The 18091-nt window shown below is 38.0% G+C and overlaps 1 protein-coding gene across 3 annotated transcripts in view; it reads left to right on the top strand.

The window, feature by feature from the left end:
* Positions 1-18091, top strand: part of LOC150091741 (uncharacterized) — a 468496-nt gene that overhangs the window by 303460 nt on the left and 146945 nt on the right. For all 3 annotated transcript variants that reach the window (XM_090376795.1, XM_090376796.1, XM_090376797.1), the window contains one exon: positions 15933-16406. In XM_090376795.1, coding sequence (XP_090232921.1) covers positions 15933-16406 — 474 coding nt within the window. The remainder of the gene's footprint in view (positions 1-15932; positions 16407-18091) is intronic.

The raw sequence follows: 18091 nt of genomic DNA, 5'->3' as shown, positions 1-18091 counted from the left end.
GCCCCACTACATGGAAGACAGAAGTAGTGCTGCTGCCACCACCATCATCGTTATCATCAGCCATTTTCAATCTACTGCAGGATGAAGGCCTATCCAGCAACTTTCCAGTTCCTTCTGTTTTGTGCAATGGCACAAAAATCATGAATTTCATCTGTCCATCTCCGTCGTTGTCTTCCAGGTTTTCTTCTAGCTCCTCTTGGGTACCATTCTGTTATTTTCTTCGTCCATCTGTCATCATGTCTTTGAGCTATGTGTCATGCCCAAGAACATTTTAGTTCTTTAGTTTTGATAAGAATGTCCTTTACTTGAGTTTGCTGCCTAATCCATGTGTTTCTCTTCTTATCTAACAGTCTGATTCCTAATATAATTCGTTCCATTCTTTGCGGAGTAGTTTTCAGCTTCTCTTCCATTCTTTTGGCGAGTGCCCAAGTTTCACTTCCTTAAGTCATGGTTGGGAGTATACATTGGTTCATTATTTTACGTTTCAGACAAATTGGGATATTGCTCCTCAGTATGACACTTTCCTAAATGCTATCAATCCAAAATTTATTCTTCTCTTGACTTGCAGCCATTTATCATTATTACAATTAATGACTTGTTCCAGAAAGTATATGACTCCACCTTTTCAGTTACTGCTCCTTCAATCATTACAGGTGACCCTCGCTCAACGCTGATAATTTGTTCTTGAAAAACAGAGCACTAAGTGAATCTGCCCTAAGCGAGCACTGCATTCCCCTAAGGTAACATATGTATTTGTGAGTTGCGGTCGTTGCCATAGGTTATTTCCTAATCAATAATAAACGGTAGTGAAAAGATGCACAAATGTCAGTCAAAATATTTGTACATATACTGTAAAATATTCTGCATTACATACGTATATAATTGTGGTAACTACGTACGTATCAAAATTATACTTGAAATTCCAATTAAAATCAAGAATTTAATTGATGAATTTAATTATTTTGAGTTATACTTTGGCCCTCTTCCTGGTAAGCTAAAAGGGGTTTTAATTTTAAATCGCCTACAGCTAGAGCTTACAATACTGGGATCCTGGTCATTTTTTTCCAGTATTGATACAAAAGAATACCAGTTTTTCGGTACTAATTTAAAAAAATTAATTGTTTATAATTTAATCACATAAAGGTTATAAAATCACCTTTGTTTTTTTTTTTTTTTTTATGTAAACCCCAAACACGAGAGGTATTAGAACCTATAGTACTTAGTACCGTGCTTGGGTTAGAGGTTGAGAAGATGAAAGAAGATATTTTGACATTGGACTTGAACTTCTGTAGACTGTAATTTTCAGGAAATGCATATGAAGGAATGTTGTTCCAGAAAATGGCAGTTGAATGAATAAACGAGGAAGATGAAAAGTTGGTTCTGTGAGTTTGAATTTGGACAGTAAATGGATGTTGGCTGGTGGCAGCACATGTTCGGACTGTTTTAAAAGAGTGGGAATTAGAGAAGCCAATTCAGAAGAACAGTGCCCATGGAAGAATCTGTAGAAAAGGCATGCAGCAGAAACAGTATGTCTATAAGACAGAGTGGAGAGACTCTGAGATGAATCATTAATTAACCTAACTGCCCTCTTTTGAACGGAATCAAGAAGCCTGAGAGAGGTTTTTGGGGCACAACCCCAGATGTGGAAACAATATTCCATGGTAGGGCGGATTTGCGATTTCTGCAGAGTGAACAGAGTGTTTGGAAGAAAAGTAACGCTGAGAGTGAAAGAGAAAACCAAGTTTTTTAGGTGCAGAGGAAGCAATATTTGTAATGTGCTTCTGCCAAGAGAGATTAGAAGTCAGGATAATCCCCAAAATAGATATATCAACTTGCCTAGAAATCGGTGACACTCCGATTTCTAGCCAAGTTTGATATATCTATTTTGCACCGCTAAGCATAGGAGCAGACGAATCCCTTTTGCGAGATATAAGACAAGACTGAGTTTTAGAAGGATTGAAATGAACTAAGTTGACTTTGCTCCACTGGAGAATTACCTGGAGATTGGCATTTAAGGAATTGGAAGCAGATTTTCGAGAAGTTGAAGCTGATTGAACAAGGTAAGGTATCTAAAAATGGAAAGTGGAATGCAATGCGCTATCATCGGTAAAACTATGGATAGGATTTCCAGTCAATGGAAGAAGGTCATTAATATACAAGAGTAAAAGAGTGGCGGGAAAGAACTGAACCTTGGGCACACCGGCATTAGTGGGGAAGTTAGAAGACAGAGAGCCATCTACCATCACCCTCAGTGAGCGATCGGAGAGAAAACTGAATAACCAATTACAAAAAACAGTTGGCAAACCATAAGATGGAAGCTTGCTTAGAAGGCCTTTGAGATGTCAAGAGCAACTACTTATGTTTCACCAAACTTTTCCATTGAATTAGTCCATAAATGGGTAACATAAGCCAGAATATCACCAGTGGATCGACACTGACAGAATCCATACTGGCGATCGTTGATCAGACAGAAGGTTTCTATGTAGTTTAAGAGTTGGCAGTTAATTGATTTCTCCATTACTTTAGAAAGAGTGGAAGTAATTGCAATGGGATGATAATTGTATGGGAGGGATTTGTCACCCTTTTTGGGAACTGGCTGGATATGAGCAAATTTCCAAGCAGAAGGAAAAACACCTTTGGAATAAGAAAGTGAAAAAAGGTGGCAAAGAACAGGAGTAAGTTCAGGAGCACAGGTTTTGAGAACAATTGGAGAAATACCATCAGGACCTGGAGCCTTCTTAGTATCATGGTTCATCAAAATCATTTTGACGGAAAGCCACAGCAGGCATTGAATGGAGTGTGTTGGAAATGGTGGGAGGTGTTTTACCAAGATCATTAATACACGAGTTGGAAGAAAAAGGGGATGCTAGCAGGTCAGCTTTATCCTTGGCTAAAGTGACAACAGAACCATCTGGTTTTGACAGAGGTGGGGGCAAAGATGGGCAAAAGTTGCGGCCAATAGCTTTGGCAAGGGACCAGAATGCTCAGCTACCATTAGGGCAAGAAGCAAGCTTTGGTGTAGGCAGAAAATGAAACTGAAGAATTCGAAACAAGCCAATTACGATATACAATGTTCTTCTCTTGAACAGCCTTAGCACATTTATTGAAAGACCAAGGTTTAGATAAAGGACGAGATTTTAAAGTGGAGTATGGGATAAAGGATTCCATTCCTGCAAGAATAATTTCACTCACACAATCTGAGCAAATGTTGAGATCAGAAGTTTTGAAACAGTAATCCGGCCAAGGAAAAGAAATCTTGCAGGTCATCCCGTTTTGCATTCTTGTAATGCCAAACAATACGTGGTTGGGAATAGCCATGAGATAAAGGTTCCATTGGAGAAGAGACAATCACCAAGTTGTGATCTGAGGTGCCTAAAGGACCTCTCACTTGGACCTTGTACTTAGAAGGGTTGTTTGTGAGAAAAAGATCAAGTGTGTTGGCTGTATGGTTAGGATTGTCTGGTATTCTTTTGTAGGTAAATGAACAATCTGTGTAAGGTCATTAGTAATTGCAAAAGCCTCGGCATCTCGACCAGCTGGGTCGGTGTGACTAGAAAACGGAAGCCAGCTGGAGTTGTGAACATTAAAATCACCAATGAAAATTACCTCACCGTTAGGAAAGTTGGGCTGGAGAAAGTCAAGTTGCAAAGTGAGGAAGTCAGAGAGCTCCAAGTGATTAGTGGAGTTGGGAGAACGGTAGAGCCAACATATGAATTTGACACAATGAGGTAGAGAGCTTTTAAGCCAGAGAAGATTCCAAATTACCAAGTCTCTGACAGGGAATATCAGAACGGACATATGCACAAGTACCACTTTTGAGGCGAAAGGAATCATACAACGAATAATTTGGACAAAAGAGATAAGCTGTAGTTGAATCAACCGATAACTGAGATTCTGTCAGAAAAGTACATGGGGTTTGGCAGACTGCAAGTGGAAATGAACATTGTTGAGATTAGAATTGAGACCACTTATATTTGTGAAATGAATTAGGAAGTGTTTATGATGTCATTATCTCTACTAGCAAATGTTCGATAAATCAACGATAGGGCACCTTGCAATATTGCAACCTGTCCACAATTCTTGGACAACTTCATGTCTGACTGTATCGTAACTCCCAAGTCCCGTTCCACCACTACTGACTTTAGTTCAGTAGTCGAGGATCAGTATAAAAAAAAAACGAACGAGATCAAATCAAAAACAGCGGTGCCAATACTGATCCTTGGGGAACCTCGCTTCTTACATTAACCCAATCTGAGGAATAACCATTTATTACAACCCTCTGCCAGGTGCTCTTAAGCTAACGTGCTATCCATCTAAGGATTTTCCCTATGATTCCAGCTTATAAAGTAACCACTCATGTGGGAATGAGTCAAATGCTTTGCTGAAATCCAAGTAAACAATGTCAAAATTCTTCCCTAAATCCAGCTCACGAGTGACCTGTCAAAATGGCTAACCAGATTTGATAAACATGATTTTCCCATTACAAACTGCTGTGTATCCTACAAAATTCCATTTCCATCTAAATGATCCTGAATTCCACCCTTGATCATTGCAATGATTTTCCCTACTACTGAAGTTAGACTGGTCAGTCGGTAATTTCCCGTTACACTCCTAGAACCGCCTTTATGTTCCAATTTACACCAATCCAACCGAATCTCTTCTGAGTCCAGCAATTCTCTCATAACTAGCCTTAATGGTTCAATGCACTCACTTGCCGCCTCCTTTAAGATTATGGGGTATATGCCATCAACCACAGGAGCCTTACTTGCCTGTGGGCACGAAAGTTCTCATTAAATAATCATTTGAAATTTCAACATCATTAACAACTTCCATAATATCTCATTGACACAAAAGGGTTTTTTTTTTATGTAAATATCAATGCAAAGTAACTGTTGAGTTCATCTGCAACTTCAGTTATGTTATCTAATACTATCCCATGCCCATTACATAAGGGTCCAATCTGATTTGTCCTTCTGTTCTTTGCATTTATATATGTGAAGAATTCCTTAACTGCACCCTTTGCTCTCTTCTTTATTCTATAATGTCTGTGTCTGCAATTCTGCCCAGACACGATAGGAGGGATTATATGTTAAGAGCCTTGTGGATTAACTCAAGACTTGAAGGAATCTGCAAGGCCTTAGGGGGGAAATTTCTATCAGCATGGCCCACACTTGTAGGTAGAAGTAATTTGTTTTGTAGAGACGGGATACACTTAAACAAAGGTGTTGCAGAAGTTTTTGCCAGTATTATTGAGGATTCCTTAAAGGTTCAGGGAAACTGCTAGTTAGGGGGGATGTGGGTAATACTGACATGCGTTTATCTGATAATATTGGTCAAAGTAACTCTTGCACATACCTTAAGAGTTCTTATCTGTTACCCCCAACTGGACGTATTATCTTGATGTTCTGGGGGCAGAAACGTTTCACGTGAGCGGGTAGCTAATATCAGGGAAGAGAGCCTAAAAAACTTCAAGGGTTGTGTTAGGGTTACACAACCCTTGAAGTTAGGGTTAAATATACAAGAACAGTAACGTTAGAAGTGTCATCAATAAAATGAGCGAATTCGAACTGCTGGTTAAAACAAGTAACACGGACATAATAGGGCTTACAGAGACGTGGTGCCACCCGGAAATTGGGGATGATGAGTTTAAGTTGTTGTTGTTATTTGGTTTTTAGGAGCATTAGCAACTAAGGCCATATTGCTCTGGGGATTTGCGGTGGTCATTCCCTGACCTTTCCGCACCCTCCGTATTTGGTGGTCATGGGCACGAACCCCGGTCTAATCAAGAAGCGCGTGCTACGCACTGCTGCACCTGCCCACCTGGCTATGGAGGTGCCATGAGTTTAAGTACGGCTTGTATAATGTATTTAGGAAGGATAGGGTAGATAGAAGGGGTGGTGGGGTAATGCTTCTTATCAGAAGCAGCCTGAGTGCGACGATAGCTTTCCCGGATTCAGACATTTCACATGCTAGTATAGAGTCTGTATGGTGTGAGATAGTTGGAAACAAAGGTATAATGCGAGTAGGAGTAATCTACAGACCAGGTGATTGTGAAGATTATGACAAAAGCCTCTACATGCAAATAGAATGGGCAAGTAAGCGTCAATGCCTTATTATTGTTGATTTCAATTTGCCTCTAATTGATTAGAATAAATGGGAAGGAAACTCGACATGGGGAACAAAATTTTTAAATCAACTAGATGACAGTTATTTGTATCAACATTTCAGGGAAAGTACTAGAGAAAAGAATATCCTAGACCTCATCATCACATATGAATCAGATGACATAACAGGGCTGACAGTAGAGGAACCAGTAACAGGAAGTGATCACGGAGTTCTACGGTGGATGATGACGAGAGAGAGGTAGCAGAAGTAAAAGGCAAAGGAATAGGTTTTAATTTCAGAAAAGGAAATTACGATGCCTTAAGGTACTATATTAACTGGGCAGATATTGTGCAGAAAATGAATACATTTGAACTGTATTCATTTTGAATGAATACATTTGAACGCTTTTAAAACATTAATCACAGATGCCTTGAATGCGTATATACCATTAAAAAAATACTCCACGAGGAGGGTTCCAAGTTGGATGAATAGTGAAGTTGTTGCCACATACTTGAGCAGAAAAAGGTGGCATGGAAAGGTTACAGAGCAATAAAAAGTACTGAAGCCTATAACAGCTACAAGATGATGTGTAATAGAGCCACAGAAAAGGTTCGACAGGCAAAGGCAGTTTATGAGAAATCACTAGCAAACAGAGCGGGGGGGGGGGGGGAATAAAGAATTCTTCACATATATAAATGCCAAGAAGAGCAGGACAAACCAGATCGGACTTTTACATAAGGGGATAGTATTAAATACACCAGCTGCTGTTGCAGATGAACTCAACAGTTATTTTGCATTGATATTTACAAATAAAAAGCCTGGGAAATTGTGGGAGCAAAGTTAAAAAAATATGTAATTAAATATATTGAAATTTCGCAAGATTATTTGATGAAAACTTTCGAGCCTACAGGCCAGTAAGGCTCCTGTAGTTGATGGAATATATCCTATAATCTTAAGGGAGGTAGCAAGCGAGTGCATTGAACCATTGAGGCTAATTATGCGAGCATCACTAGACTCTGGGGAGATTCCCTTGGATTGGAAAAGTGCAAATGTATCTCCCATACATAAGGGTGGGTCTAAAAGTGAAGTTGGAAATTATCCGACCTGTCAGTCTGACTTCAGTAGTAGGGAAAATCATGGAGGCAATGATCAAGGATGGAATTCAGGATCATTTGGATCGAATTGAAATTCTCAAGGATACTCAGCATGGTTTTATAAAGGGAAAATCATGTTTAACAAATCTGGTTTGCTATTTCGAAAGGGTCACTCACGAGCTGGATTTAGGGAATAATTTCAACATTGTTTATTTAGATTTCAGCAAAGCTTTTGACTCACATGTGCAGTCCCACATGAGCGGTTGCTTTATAAGCTGGAACAGGTTGGAATCACTGGGGAAATCCTTAGATGGATAGAAGGATGGCTTCAGGGCAGGAGGCAGAGGGTTGTGATAAATGGCTATTCCTCAGATTGGGTTGATGTAAGAAGTGGGGTTCCCCAAGGATCAGTATTAGGACCACTGTTGTTTTTAATTTTCATAAACGACATTGATGATGGGACAGAGGGCTTGATGTCTAAATTTGCAGATGTTAAAATTGGTAGAGTAGTTAATGATCACTGTCAAGCTGAGCTTCTTCAGAGAGACCTAGATAGACTTCAAGAATGGTCAGAAAAATGGCAGCTGTGCTTTAATCCAACAAAGTGTAAGGTATTACACCTGGGAAACAGTAATCCCAAAATAACTTATTCACTTGGTGGAGTTCAACTAAACCCAGTACTGGAGGAAAGGGACTTGGGTGTTACGATACGGTCAGACATGAAATTCTCTGAGCATTGTAAACAGGTTGCAAGGAAGGCCCATGGTGTCCTATCAATGATCTATCGAACTTTTGCAAGTAGAGATAGGGACGTGATAATCCCATTATATAAGGCTTATGTTAGACCACACTTGGAATACTGTGTTCAAGTATGGAGACTGCACCTAAAGAAAGACATTGAGCTTCTTGAAAGGGTGCAAAGAAGGGTAACTCGCCTGGTGAGATCGGCAAAAGGGCGTCCTTATGAAGAAAGACTTCGAATATGTGGGTTGCAGAGTTTGGAAACTAGACACCTTAGAGGAGATTTGATTGAGGTGTTTAAGGCTCTGAGAGGCATCAGTAAAATGAATGAGGACGAAATTTTCAAGATTATAAATGATGCTAGAACTAGTGGACATAAATTCAAGTTACGGGTTGGAAATGTTTAGATTGGACTGCAGAAAGTTTTATTTTAGCCAGCGAGTTATAAATTACTGGAATAAGTTGCCTTCATGGGTGGTAGAGGCCGACAGTTTGGGGAAATTCAAAGGTCATCTGGATAGTACTTTCGGGTGAGGGAAGCGCATAGGATGATAGGTTTAATTTCTTCTTTTTTTTTTATTAATTATTATTATTAATTTTATATATATATATATATATATATATATATATTGTTTTTATCATTGTTTTGTTCGGGGTTTTTTTTTTTTTTTTTTTTTTTTGGCTGGTGCAGCATAAGCCATAGGCTTTCTTGCACCATGCAGCCATTACTAATACTTTATCTCCACTCTTTGCTCTCTCCTAGACTCACTAAAGGTACTATAGTGAAAATTATACTTCGCTTAATAAAACATCTTTCTCCTTCAGAAAATGATGAACATAATTCAACCATGGAAGACCAATATGGAACAGAACATCAGTGTTCCGCAAATTCTTTCCAAAATAAGAAACTGCTTGACTCCAATGAGATTTTAAAAGATGAACTTGAGTCGGAAATTAATGAAATACTTTTAACTACTTTTGCTAAAAAAGTTCAAAGCCTAGAAAATATCGACTGATATCGTCTACGATTATCTCAGTACAATAGTACCAGAATAGAATCTGAAAGAGCGTTTTCTGCTGCTAATCAAATACTGTATGTACCAAAATTAGATCCATTTTAAATGATCATACTATTGATTGCTTATGTTGCTTAAGAGCTCACTTTATTTGGACAGGTAGTGTAGATGCTTAAACATAACTAAACTTTGCAGTAACTGTATTTTTTTGTTTTTAGAATAACTGTATTTTAATGATTTTTTTTTTTTTTTCGGAATATTTATGATTGCAATAAAAGTTTATTTAAAACATGAATTCAAGTAATTACATTACTTGTTTTTTTCCTTACTTTATTGCACCTATTTGTCATCAAAATTTATTTAGAAAAATGTTTGGTTTTGGAATACTGGTATTAATTCCAATTTTCCGGTTTCATAAATTAAAAATACTGAAATACCGGTATTAAGATTTTGACCAGTATTGTAAGCCCTACCTGCAGCATTACCACCCAACAATAAAGCTTTGAAACCTGGCATGTTTTTTTCTTCTTTCGATATGAAACTTCTTTTAGGCATTCATTCCCAAAAAAGTCCTGCTTCATCTGTGTTAAAAACTTGTTGAGAAGTATAACACATAATGTGCCCTTCTTCAATAATTTTAACAAGTTCTCTTTTGAAAGTTTTGGCTCTTTGATCTGCACTTGTGTCTTTTCCCTTGATTTTAAGTCTACTCAACCAGCCCTTGCTAGTTTTAAATGGTTCAACATTTTTTTTTTAGGTGAATTTTTTTCACATCATCATGTAGGCTAATCTCTCTCTCACTTTTTTTTTTTTTATATATATATATATTTAACTCAACTGAATTCTGCATTGGATATTATCTTCAATGAAATTAGTTAGTCTCACCATTTCAATCCTAATAGCCGGCCTAGCCCTAGTTGCTTGCAGTGGAAACAGCTGTCTTTCCTGCTGCTAAAATTCTTTATTTTTTATAATTGTTCTCAGTTGCCAGTGCTAAATTATGGCACACATCCACTTGTCATTGACCAGAATCAATTCCCTTCAAAACTCTAATTTAATTTTCAAATTCAGTATTTTTCTTACATTTATAATCTTTGTACTGCATCCAGACGTTGTTGCTTTTCATTCTTCTTTGCCATTATTAACTCTTCGAAAATCTAACTGCGTTGGTTGCATTAATTATGATACGATGTTCGAGTAAACTGTCCGTTACGCACAATGTCTAATACTGTACTGAGTGATGACTAGACTTCGGATAAATGCATTTAACGTGAATATTACAAGCAATATACTTGATCATTTTTAAAAATGTTGATCTCTGAACTATGTAGCAAGGCGCTGTATGGCAATTAAATTAGCATGCGAGAAAATTTCACTGATCGCGGGAAAAGTTCTAATGCAGTTTTGCTATTCATTTTCAAGCTATCGACTCCATCAGATGAAACAATTTCGTTAAATATGCCAAAAATGCAATCTGTAAAAGAGCGTAATAGTGATTTGTGACAGCTTTATAGTCAGATATGGGTTATAATATAAGAAAACCAGTGTAGCGAATAAGCGTAAAGCGAACCATGTTATAACGAGCACCTGCTGTATATCCCTTTCTGTGGCATACTTGTTCTTTACTTCATTATTTTTGTTTTAACCATTATTACTTATTATTATTATTAATTATTAGCCATATGGTGCAAGGAAGCTTGAGGCTTATGCTGCACCAGCCAAAAAAAAATTTCTGAACCACCCCGAGAGAGAGAGAGAGAGAGAGAGAGAGAGAGAGAGAGAGAGAGAGAGAGAGAGAGAGAGAGAGAGTAGAAGGGAATCACCAAGAAAGAGAAGAATGATATCAAGCCTATACTCACAAGATGTGAGCTCCTGGGATTCATCTTTAGTTCAAAATGCCTACTAACTCTGCATAATTGACTAAGAATTTCCTCTAATTCTTTGGGATCGTGGCTTATGACCACAATGTCATCTGCAAATCATAAATGATTAGGTACTCTCCATTCACATTGACTCCTTTCTGCGACTAGTCTAATCTTTTGAAAGCTTCCTCAAGGGCAGCAATAAACAGCTTCGGAGATATTGTGTCTCCTTGTCAAACTCCTTTCTCGATTTTAAATTTCCTACTGTCTTTGTCTAGTCTAATAAAGGAGGTAGCATTCTCATATATTTCCTTTAAAATCATATGTGGGGTGTTTATGCCTTGTCTTTCCAGTGCCCGAAACATTGCCTTAGGCTGTATGGAGTCAAATGCCTTTTCGTAATCCACAAATGCCAGGCATAATGGTGTTTTATATTCATTTGCTTTCTCTATTAGCTGTGATATTACGTGAATGTGATCCATAGTTGAGAATCCTGTCCTAAAGCAAGCTTGCTCGTTCGGTTGATTCCTTGATTTTTAAGTCCTCTAACTCCATTTCAAATTGTGCTTCATGTGGGCTAAACGTTAGAGCTGTAGGTTGCTGACCCCTATTTTATGACTACAGCCCCATTACCCATAACAAGTGGTATTTTAACTGCTGAACTTTCAATCTCACCTACCTCATATACACAGATTTGCTCAGTGCAGTCTCTGCCATGAGAAGTAATCACACCCTGTACTAAAAAGCATCTATTTGCAGTTACTTTCATACAGTGAGCCAACCTAAACTGCAACATTCTGCTGAATCCCAGCAGAATATTACGGTTTATGGCAAGATCAGTGCTGTGATGCCATTCTGGCATCACAGGCAACAAAGCTGGTCTTGCCATAAACGCAAGACCAACTTTGTTGCCATATCCTCATTGAGGATATGTTAAGTGAAGAAGAATTGGCTGCTGCAATATCTGATGTTAATGAAAGGGAGGAAATAACTGAAGAGATTTTAGCAAGTCCAAGAAAACAGAGATGGATGAAGGATTTCTGGTAAGACATTGCCAAGGACTCCTCCAAGATTTAGATCCTCTGTGCTCTCTAATCTCCTGCAGAATTCACGAGATTCTGGTAATGCTAAGAAGAGGAAGACTAGGGCAGGCAACAGTGCAGAGAAAAAGGATCAAGGTAGTGCTAAAAGAACAAGTTCCTATAAGAAAAGGAGACCTGATGCAAGCAGAGAAAGATCCAATCATGAAGGCTTTGAACACGTCAAAGAAATAAGAAGTAGGCTGAGAGCTTACCTATATAGGGTATCTATGCCTTGTCTTTCCAGTGCCCGAAACATTGCCTTATGCTGTATGGAGTCAAATGCCTTTTCGTAATCCACAAATGCCAGGTGTGCACAGCAAAGTCCTGACTGCTGCTGCTATGCGAACAATTATGGATCTATGGGACATCCTGGAAACAAAAGCTATGGATGTCCATATGGAAAATTTGCTGCTTAAAGAAAAATTAAAGGCAAGAAAAAGGAAAAGAAAAGTTATGCTAGCATTGTCCAAGAACCTTTTAAAGAAGTAAGAAGACACCAAAAGTTTTGCTGATAAAGGCGGCTAGTGAAAAATTCAAGACAACTGAACAGGTAAAACAAGAAGTCTTGAAAGAGTTAAGACCTGCTTTGAAAGAGGTGAAGGTAAAGAACATACGAATGATTAAGGACTGCAGAATTTTGCTGGAGGTGGAGGGAGAGGTTGATATTAAGAAAATCAGAGGATGTCCAAGGATACAGGAGGTTGGACTGAAGTATGTAATACCAAGAATTGTGATATTTGATATAAAGGATATACAGAAGGAAGAGTTTTTTTTTTTTTTTTTGAACAGATGTGGATAAAGAATTGTGAAGACCATGGAGTGTCTAGTAAAGAATTCTATGAAAACGTTGAAATAGTTTCAATAAATAGTGCAAAAATTGGAAATGTGTCTAATTGGGTGTTGGAGGTTAGATCAAGGCTTTGGAATGTAATAAAACAAAGAGAATGTATGCTAATTGAATGGCATATACATATAGAGAGATATACTCTGTGGCTCAGTACTACAAATGCCTAGGATTTGGACATATATCTAAATACTGCAGAAGAGACATTGTATGCAGACATTGTGTCCAGATAGGGCATGCATACAAAGACTAGTTTTACAGCAAACTGGTCCTTCAGCCAGTTTGCTGTAAATGTAATAATATGAATAGGAAGTGTGACCACACTGCTATTAATAAGGGCTGTCCTGAGTACAGAAGAGCTTTAGAATTATATAAAAATAAAATCAACTATGGCTGAAAATCTAAGTATATTACAGCTTAATGCACAAATAGCAAACACTGTGGCCACTCAAATACATTTGGAAATGGAAAAGAGAGGTATTGATGTGAGTCTATTGCAGGAATCCTTTTAAGTAGGGGGTAATGTACTTGGGTATCCAAGAATTTGGTTTTATCAGATGGTGATCATCCAAAAGTTGCGATAGTAGTGAGGAAGCTGGACTTGGTGGTAACCAAGGTTTCAAGCCTATTTAATGAAACTGTAATTTGTGCCAAGGTTATTGTTGCTATAGGTAGAGTTTATATATTTGTTTTTATCATATATAGTTAACTATATTATATATAGTTTTTATCATATAGCTCTGTGCAGTGACAGTCCTATATTGATGTCACAGTTAGTACTGTGTCCATGCTCGATAAGATACATAATTGGAGGGTTGTGAATCAACTCACCACAAGTGATCATAATGGTATTTTGTTTGGCCTGAGTTGCATTGAGAGTGTAAGGAAAATTAAAGAATTGGATAGATTCTCTATAAGAACTGCAAATTGGGCCTGCTTTGATCAGACTTTCAATGCCATGGTGAATGAAATAAATTGGGATTCACTGAGTGTTGAAGATTTCTATGTAAATTATAAAATGCTGTTTATAGTGCTTCTGATCAGAGTATGAGAAGGAAGAAGTTAAGATCAAGACCAGTTATATGGTGAAATGAGAACTTGCAATAGAAGAGATTGGAATACAGATTAAATATGAATCAAAACTATGGGAATCAAATTCAGGCACAATAGATGGAACTAACAGAGCTGGTGAGGCTTCATATCAGCCATTCCCACCTCATTTTCTTACTTTTGGGAGAAAATCCTCCATAAATTCTCAGACTCAACTAACAATAAGTCATGTCCTGATCAAATGTCCCCTTTCATATGAGTTCCTGAACAATTTTCAATTCATTATCTGCCCTACAGGATCATTTAATCTCTCATATGCTGGGAATGATGCTAATCTTGATAATCTAATACCTTAGAGCACATTTATCTGTTGTATGGCTGCATTTACCTACTACCATTTTAGAAAAATGGCATTAAATGAATCGTGGACGGCACATTTTGACCCAAAAGACCCTTGTGCCAAGCTACTCTGCCCTAATTGCAAGAGTTGCCCGTCACTGGAGGCTCAAGAAAAGAACTCTCAGCCTCTTCTATAAAGCAGTATTCCTGCCTGTCATCACATATGGCACTCCTGTATGGTACACAAGAGCCAGTACTGTAGTCAACCAAAGAAAACTTGAAACATTACATCGCTCGATCCTGCTCAGTCTCTCGGGGTGTGCTGCACTGTCAGTACACACAGTCTCCAGGTCTTGATGACCCCCCCCCCCCGTACCTGGAGGTCGTCCAGTGCACCATCTGGCAAAAGACAACCTTCCTAAACTTCACCACCGATCCGACTAGCAACTGCTCTGTGGAGAAGCAACGACTTGCTACCTTTCTTCAACAGACCTGGCAACAACGATGGACAGCTACAGATAAAGCGGCCGTAACCAAAAAATTCATTCTAGACATCTGGACAGCCTACCCGAAGTCACCAACCTGGTTCTCCCCGGGTCTCCTGACAACCTATCTGCTGTCATCAGAGGAAAACTCATCACCCTGGGCCTCACCAACAACCCGTTCTGTTATTGTGGCCAACTTGAATCATGGGAGCATCTGATGTACCAGTACCCATTATATGAGGACCTTCGGTGCATTCTGATATCAAAAATTCAGTTCATCCCAAGACTCCAGGAACAGTACCTCCTGGAATCAGAGGACACCTATGCTGCATTTTCCAAATTCACCCAAGACCTCTTCGGAAGGTGTAGGACTCTCCCACCTCCACAGAACATATCTGATTTAGTCCTTCTGCCAATTTTCGTTAATGGCACCTGTTCCAAGATCTGTGACACCTCAGGACAAGAGCTATGACCAGCTCCGCTGCCAGTGCCACCTGGCAGTCGGCCCGAATAGGGTGCTCATAACTGATTCACTTTAACTTCCTATCCCTCGGCAGGGGAGGACTGTTCCCTGTCTCCTCCCCTGCCGCCCCTTCTTTTCTCTCTGGTGGGGCATATCCCACTGACTCCTGGGGTTGTCTTCTCTATTGGCCCCATACTTCTGTCTTTTTCCCCTAGCCTTCAGTCTCCCCTCCTTCTCTATCTTCACTACTAGCATCAAACACATGTCAAAATTTATCAAGCCCAACACCCAAAGTTTTAATCTTTATATTCCTTTTGTTCAAACCCAATCCTAGTGGTTTTTTTTTTTTAGGTCTTAGCCACTGAAATCTCAGAAAACTAGGTGGCAGGACCTGCCAGAGTAAATATTTAATACTGGCGTACCTGACCTGTCTCCCAGGGGCATAGTGTGGAAAATTGTGGGCCCAACGGCTAAAAGGTCAGATGAACAATGGTACACTACACTCTACAATATCCATACACTTTTAAATCTCTGGCCTCTACAGTGTTCTGTATCACATGACCATCTATGCTATGTGGAGATGGGGCAAATCCCTGGTGCCGTTAGACCCTAAACACACTATACTTCAAACAAAAAACTGGAATTCTAAAGTAAGTTAATGACCTATTTATTGAATTCTGATGTATTGAAAATTGCTTAACCAGTATGATATCAATACATTATTTTGCCATTGTAGTACATTTTTTCACACATTAATTGTATGCTACTTTCCTTTAGTTTTTAACATGATTTTTGATATGCTAGGAAGTATTACTTTGGAGATGTGTTAAATTTTCTCTCTCTCATTGCAGGCAAATAAAGTCCTACAACCCACAGAATTATGCTTTTGTGAGGGCAGAGCAAAGTGGACGTTATTTTAATAGGACACAGCCCACATCATATCTACAACGACAGCATAATTCGTTTCACAGTCTAATGAGTGCTGGTGCTTGTGGATTTGAATATGTACCGTATAGTTCAAATTCTCGAAATCTTCACGCATTTGGAATGGATATGCATAATTTTTTCACTCCAAATATTTATTTTCGAAGGTTACAAGGGCCATCATCTGTGTATTCTAATCCTTCCACTCAGTCTAGAAATAATCCTCTCCTTTTATCTTCACGTAATCAAATTGGATTGAGTGGAATAAATAATCAAGAACAATCCTATTTAACAATGGGTGCTGGAATGTTGTCACTTGGAAAGGATTCACTTCTACCAGCTCCAACAAATGGAGGAAAAATTGATTCTCAAATAAAAGAACCATGGGGGCAATCACAAAGGTAAATTTTGCTTTCTTTGCATATTATTTCTATAAATTTGCAAAATTTCAGTTTTGTTTATATATATATATATATATTGTTATTCTTTTTGTATTATCATTCTATTGTGGTTTATTCCATCTTTGTTCATTTTCTTAATTACAGGTATTTTCTACACATAGGTATTATAGTTAATACATTACTGGTCTTTAAGCTAGCCTAATCTCGGTTATCTTAATTTCCCATGGCCTATACATTCAGGATTTTTCAACTTGTTACGTATTGCTAAAAAAATCATATCAATTATTGATGAAAAACTGTAGCAATACTATTTTAAAACAATATGATATAGTATTAAACATATTTATACGTTTTTGTATTACATCTTTATACATTTTTGTATTACATCACATGGACGTCAATCCCCTACTTCATCGGGGGCTTTGAGCGGATTGACGGTCCATTCGATGTAATGCATTTCTTACTTAACCGTTTCTGTTTGCATCTATCACAGCTTTGCTATTTTATCCAATTACTAAATTCTAAGTTTCTATTTTTAATTTTTTGGTCCCATGTTTATCTTAATTGTTATTAGTTAAATCAGTATTATTTATTATAAATTTATTATGAACCAAATTAATTCCCCATAATTTCTACAGCAACTGTGATAGAATACACGAAGCCCAACGGGTAAGTTTATTTAATATATTGCAATAACATTACTTACTTGATGTGTTTCAATGGAGGTCGTAGAGTCGAAAAAGGGAAGTTTCCCGCCCTTAACTTGTTTTAAGGATGGCTATTTTTATTGCGCAGTCGCATTGACGTTTCATTGTGTTACTTCCATTAGGTTTCACTTCCATTAGGTTGTGTGCCGATGGTGTATTGGCCGAAGTCCCCGATCTTCAGGCCAATGTCTATTATGGTGGTTTTGTAGTTGGATTTCGATGAATTTACTTAGTTGTGTATTTACATAATTTTTACATTTATTTTTACATTTATTTTATGCCTTACCTCGGACAGTGCCGGTACCGCTTTTCCAAGGCGTAACAGCACTTGATTGTCCAGAGGCAAAGCTATATACATATATACAGCCTCTTACAATGGGTGTGTGTGTGGGGGGGGTGAATTTTGGCAATAGGTCGTAGTGCAGTCAGGCGACGAGCCTCGCCTGAGTGCAATAAACCTAATAAATAAGGGGATACTCTTCTGAGCAAATACTATTATATTTTTAGCTGGCTTTTGATAAATGCATGTGGGTCTATATTGGGATGGTGTTTTCTACTATTTGCGTATATGGCAGTTTTTATGTGATATCTACTGTATTGTTTGGGAATTTTGTTTCTATCCAGCGTTATAATGAGTTTTTTAATAGCTATAATTACGTTATTTATATTGTTGCATATTTGTAATAGTCTGTTTGTCTGATTTCTTATGGTATTACCATGTACATGCTTTGCTATGTTACTTTCCCAGTGTGTGAATTTTATTGTTTCGAAATTAAAATGGTCTCTTTTATCATAGTGATTTGTATATATTTTGTCTGGGTGGATGGAAATTTCGCTGTCTAAGTAGACAGCTTTTTGGTTGTTGTCCGGATTTGTACATTCAATTTTAAGGTCTGCTGGGTAATTGTTCTTTGCTACATTTATAATGTTGTCATGGTTGAACACAATTACGTCATCTATATATCTATAGAATTTTAT

The sequence above is a fragment of the Mastigoproctus giganteus genome, chromosome 1 (assembly GCF_048544385.1).
Source record: "Mastigoproctus giganteus isolate SK-2022 chromosome 1, ASM4854438v1, whole genome shotgun sequence".
NCBI classification, from domain to species: domain Eukaryota; kingdom Metazoa; phylum Arthropoda; class Arachnida; order Uropygi; family Thelyphonidae; genus Mastigoproctus; species Mastigoproctus giganteus.
This window is presented reverse-complemented; position numbering and strand designations above follow the sequence as displayed.